Below are 6,000 nucleotides of genomic sequence, written 5' to 3' on the forward strand. Positions count from 1 at the left end.
GACTTCCTAACGTTCAGGTGGAATCTCCTTCCTTTCCTGTAGTTTGAAGCCATGATGTCCTAGTCTCCAGGGCAGCAGAAAACAAGCTTGCTCCCTCCTCCCTAGGACTTCCCCTCACATCTTGATCCATGTCCCTCATCCTGTCTCCTCTCTGCCTGCTCTACTGCAGGCTAAACATGCCCAGCTCTTTTAGCCACTCCTCATAGGGATTCTTGTTCTCAAACCTTTAATCCTTTAAGTCCCCCTTCTCTGGACACCTTCCATCTTAGAGTGAACATCTCTTTTCCATTGCAGTGCCCAGAATAGGACACAGTGTGATTCCAGGTGTGTTCTGACCAAGGCAGAATAGAAGAGATGGGGAAGCATGACTTCCCTGGATCGAGGGAAGTCATGGCAGTAGAGTCTTCTTGATACAGAATGGGAGAATGCCTGGCTAGACAGCAGTACATGTGAAAAAGACCTTGAAGTCCTCGTGGACAACAAGTTGAACATGAGCCAGCAATGTGATGCGGCTGCTAAGAAAGCCAATGGGATTCTGGCCTGCATCAATAGGGGAATAGCGTCTAGATCCAGGGAAGTCCTGCTCCCCCTTATTCTATTCTGCCTTGGTCAGACCACTTTACCTGGAATCACACTGTGTCCAATTCTGGGCACCGCAGTTGAAGGGAGATGTTGACAAGCTGGAAAGCGTCCAGAGGAGGGAGACTCAAATGATGAAGGGTCTGGAGAACAAGCCCTATGAGGAGCGGCTTAAAGAGCTGGGCATGTTTAGCCTGCAGAAGAGAAGGCTGAGAGGAGACATGATGAGAGCCATGTACAAATACGTGAAGGGAAGTCATAGGGAGGAGGGAGGGAGCTTGTTTTCTGATGCCCTGCTCACTTTGTCAACAACCTTTTTGGGTCACTAACAAACCTGGATGGCCATTCCTCTTCTGAAGCATGATGCCATGAAGGCAACACAGAAAAAGGGGCATCAAGGAAGGATGCCATTCAATGCCAAATAAAGGCAGGAAAAGGTAGCCATGGTAGCCATGTACAAATATGTGAGGGGAAGTCATAGGGAGGAGGGTGAGCTTGTTTTCTGCTGCCCTGAAGACTAGGACGCAAGGGAACAAGGGCTTCAAACTACAGGAAAGGAAGGAGATTCCACCTGAACATCAGGAAGAACTTCCTCACTGTGAGAAGGGCTGTTCGACAGTGGAACTCTCTGCCCCGGACTGTGGTGGAGGCTCCTTCTTTGGAAGCTTTTAAGCAGAGGCTGGATGGCCATCTGTCGGGGGTGCTTTGAATGCGATTTCCTGCTTCTTGGCAGAATGGGGTTGGACTGGATGGCCCATGAGGTCTCTTCCAACTCTACTATTCTATGATTCTATGCTGGCCAAAATCCCATTGGCTTGTTTTGCTGCAGCATCACAAAGAATGTGGTGGTGGTGGGGGGGGGGGGGGGGGGGAGAGATCCTGTCCCATGAAGAGGCCACTTTGCAGGAGCGGGTTCTGAGATGCCACCCTTGAAGATACCCCCACATTCTGTCCCCCCACAGAAGACAGAAGGGGCTCTGGGGGGTGGCAGAGGGAAAAGGGGGTGGCAGAGGGAAAAACAATAGTATTATTGTGTATATTGACTTTATTTATTTATTTATTACAATATTTATATCCCGCCCTTCTCACCCAACAGGGGACTCAGGGCGGCTTACAATAAAACAGACATATAAAAACAGTACAATCTCTATATATAAAAGAGTGATGGCATCATGGCAACCCACAAAACAACAAAACTACAGGCCCCCCAACCTCAAAATTTGACCACACAACCCCTCATCCACGCCTCTAGGTTGATACAACAAAAAGAAAAGAAGAAAAAAGTCCTAATTTGAGAGGAATAATTGCTTTTATCCAATTGCTGCCAGTTAGAAGGCTAAGCTCCTCCAACTTGGTCTCCTAGCAACCCAATAAAAAATAATAAAAAACACTAAAAAATTAATACAATAAAATACTATAATAACAGAAAATAACTAAAAATAATACAAGAAAATAATAAAATATAATAAATAAAAATATAACTTACAATAAAATTAATTTAAAAAATGCAAATAACGTCAAATAAAAATTACACAACAATTTTTAACCAATACCACCACCACTTTGCCACAGCAACGCGTGGCCGGGCACAGCTAGTACACTATAAATCAGTGAAAAATTAACTTACATAAACATTCATAAAATGCATTTATGAAATATAGATAGGCGTGTTCAAGTTTAAAAGACTGGGTCTGTCAATTGAGTTCCAGCATACATAATAGTAATTAATGCTGCTGATTCTTATTCGAAAGCCTGGCCCCACAACCAAGTTTTTACCTTCCTACGGAAGGATAGGAGGGAGGGAGCCTGCCTGATTTCAATGGGGAGGGCGTTCCATAGGCGTTCCATAGACTTTTATGACTGTTTTTAATCATGTTGAAGTTTTACTGCTCGGTGTAATGTTTTATATGATACTAGCTGTGCCCGGCCACGCGTTGCTGTGGCGAAGTATGGTGATGTGGGAAATAAAGTATTGAGGAATTGGTGGTAGTTAAGGTAAAAGGTTCCCTGGGCTGAGTGAGTTGCTAGGAGACCAAGTGAGCGGAGCTTAGCCTTCTAACTGGCAGCAATTGGATAAAAACAATTATTCCTCTCTCTCTAATTACGACTTTATTTTTCTTTTCTTTTTGTTGTATCAACCTGGAGGCATGGATGATGGGTTGTGTTGTCAAATTTCGAGGTTGTGGGGTATTTACTTTTGTTGTTTTGTCCGCTGCCGTGATGCCATCACTCTTTTATATATATAGATGTGCTGTTGTGTCTGGGCATGGCCCCATGTAAGCCAACCCGAGTCCCTCCGGGGAGATGGGGCGGGATATAATAATAAAATTATTATTATTATTATTATTATTATTATTATTGACACAACGACATTGTATGACACAGCAAACAAGATAGATATGCTGGATTTCGTTTCACAAAATCACAAGTCGAACACTTCCCAAGTGTCTAGGACTGTGTGATGTATTTTCGGATGATGCGTGCAGATCCCAGTAAGGTGGCCTTTTGCAGCTGGCAGATCGTAATTTTGTCAATGTCTATTGTTTCCAAATGTCGGCTGAGATCTTTTGGCACGGCACCCAGTGTGCCCATCACCACTGGGACCACCTGCACTGGTTTCTGCCAGAGTCTTTGAAGTTCAGTCTTGAGGTCCTGAGAGCGGCTGAGTTTTTCCTGTTGTTTTTCTTCAATGCGACTGTCACCTGGGATGGCAACATCAATGATCCAAACCTTGTTCTTTTCCACAACTGTGATGTCTGGTGTGTTGTGTTCCAGAACTTTGTCAGTCTGGATTCGGAAGTCCCACAGTATCTTTGCGTGCTCATTTTCCAATACTTTTGCAGGTTTGTGATCCCACCAGTTCTTAACTGCAGGGAGGTGATACTTGAGGCATAAGTTCCAATGAATCATTTGGGCCACATAGTTGTGCCTCTGTTTGTAGTCTGTCTGTGCAATTTTCTTACAGCAGCTGAGGATATGATCAATGGTTTCATCTGTTTCCTTGCACAGTCTGCACTTTGGGTCATCAGCTGATTTTTCGATCTTGGCCTTAATCGCCTTTGTTCTGATGGCTTGCTCCTGGGCTGCAAGGATCAGGCCTTCTGTCTCCTTCTTCAGGGTCCCATTCGTGAGCCAGAGCCAGGTCTTCTCCTTGTCAGCTTATTATTTATCAGCTTATTATTATTATTATTATTATTATTATTATTATTATTATTATTATTATAGGGGGTCTGGGGTGGGAGGGGAGGGGGCTCTGCCTTGGCCCTGGGACCTCCCCTTCCTCCCCTCCATCTCTCCCCTCTGAGCTTTGCAGTAGCAGCAAGCGGCCCCTCCCTCCCTCGAGCCCAGGGCCAGCTGCCCAGTCCCCTCCTCCTCCTCCTCCTCCTCACTCCAGAGAATGGCCAAATATGAGCAAAGGCAGCCCAGGATTGCAGCCTGCCTGGGAGGCCAAGGGAGGAGGGAGGGAGGGAGGGAGGGAGAGAGAAAATACGCTGCTGGGGAGAGTCCTAGAATTGGAGCGGGCCCCCGAAGGCCATCCAGTCCACCCCATTCTTCCAGGCAAGAAGAAACCATCCCAACCCTCCCGACGACGTGGCCATCCAGGCTGACCCAATCTCGACATGCCTTAGTTACATCCAGGATGGACTACTGCAATGCACTCTACGTAGGGCTGCCTTTGGAGACGCCTCGGAAATGGCAATTAGTGCCAATTTTGGCAGTTCTTTAACTAAGGTTTCCAATAGGTATAGGTATAGGTATAGAATCACAGGGGTGTGGTGTGTTTTTCAGGGTGTATGGCCGTGTTCCAGAAGCAGCATTCTCTCCTGACGTTTCGCCCACATCTATGGCAGGCATACTCAGGCCTTAAGCTTAAGCAGTTGAGGGGGGGGGGGAGGGGAAGGAAAGGGCCTGAGGATGCCTGCCATAGATGTGGGCGAAACGTCAGGAGAGAATGCTGCTTCTGGAACAGCCCAGAATACACACAACACCATATGCATTATTACATTACAAGTGCTTTGAAAGCTGCCCCGAGTCGCTTTTGGCAGATGGTGATGGAGTTATTATTATTTATATTATTATTAAATAAAGTATAATAATAATTAAATATAATTATAATTATGGGTCCCTTTCAACTCGAGGATTCAAAGAGTGATACATGGATGGTCTATTCTTTTGGGGATTTTCAACCTGAGGTTGAAACCGTGGGGTGGGGTGGGGTGGGGTGGGGTGGGGTGGGTGGGTGTCCTCCCTCCTGTCCTAGAAGGGGATTGGACTGGAAGCATGGCCTTGAGGGGTCCAAACTGCTTTCCAAACTGGCCCCCATCCAGAAAGCACCGTCGGTTCCCTTTTAGGCTCTCCTTTGTTTTCGGGCTCGGGTTTCATCAGCTTATGGACGGTATTTATAGGGAGGCAAAGGGGTCCGTGTGCCCCTCCCCTCCATTAAGCTCCATTCCTCCCAGGCCCCAGGCATCTACACGGGACACAAAACGCAGTTTCGAAGTGGTATGGGCAGAGGACCCCATGGGAAGCCCTGGAAGGAGATGGTGAGGAGCCTTGAGGAGGTTCTCCTCCCTAAAGTGGTGGTGAAGTGGATCCAAGCTCTACCGGAATGAGGTCCATGGGCACACTTTGGTGGGAGTCTAGGTTTGAAGAACCTCAATGCAACCCCCCTTCATGCATCCCCCCCCTTGAATGCTTACGTCGGCGGCCTTCTTCTCGGCCAGCTCCAGCTTCTCCTGGGCCTCCTTGACGGCCTCCGAGTACTTCTCCACCTCATCCTCGGTGCCCTTCAGCTTCTTCTGAAGGCCCTGCTGCTCCTCCTCCAGCTGAGAAGAAGGCAGAGAAAGAAGGGGGCCAGGTTACAGGGGAGCAATGGGGAGCCCCCTGCCCCCTCCATCCACCCAACCATCTCTCTCTCCTTCGCTCCTATCTATCCATCCACCCATCCATCCATCTAGCTGTCTCTCTATCTCTCCCTCTTCTCCCTCTATCTATCTATCTACCTACCTACCTACTTACCTATCCCTCCTTCCTCCATCTCTCTATCTCTCCCTCTTCTCTATCTTCTTATCCCTTCTTCCTGTCTATCTATCTATCTCTCTCTATCTATCCCTCTTCTCCCTCTATCTATCTCTCTCTCTATCTATCCCTCTTCTCCCTCTATCTATCTCTCTCTCTATCTATCCCTCTTCTCCATCTATCTATCTATCTATCTATCTACCTACCTACTTACCTATCCCTCCTTCCTCTCTGTATCTCTCCCTCTTCTCTATCTTCCTATCCCTTCTTCCTGTCTGTCTATCTATCTCTCTATCTATCCCTCTTCTCCCTCTAACTATCTCTCTCTCTCTCTCTCTCTCTATCCCTCTTCTCCCTCTATCTATCTCTCTCTCTCTCTCTCTCTCTCTCTATCCCTCTTCT

General features: G+C 47.1%; 1 protein-coding gene across 6 annotated transcripts in view; it reads right to left on the bottom strand.

Moving 5' to 3' along the window:
• LOC100562720 (tropomyosin beta chain) overlaps positions 1 to 6,000 on the bottom strand; it is a 64,596-nt gene that overhangs the window by 56,772 nt on the left and 1,824 nt on the right. For all 6 annotated transcript variants that reach the window (XM_062972663.1, XM_062972662.1, XM_062972659.1 and 3 more), the window contains exon 2: positions 5,280 to 5,405. In XM_062972663.1, coding sequence (XP_062828733.1) covers positions 5,280 to 5,405 — 126 coding nt within the window. The remainder of the gene's footprint in view (positions 1 to 5,279; positions 5,406 to 6,000) is intronic.

Source organism: Anolis carolinensis, chromosome 2 (genome assembly GCF_035594765.1).
Source record: "Anolis carolinensis isolate JA03-04 chromosome 2, rAnoCar3.1.pri, whole genome shotgun sequence".
Lineage (NCBI taxonomy): Eukaryota > Metazoa > Chordata > Lepidosauria > Squamata > Dactyloidae > Anolis > Anolis carolinensis.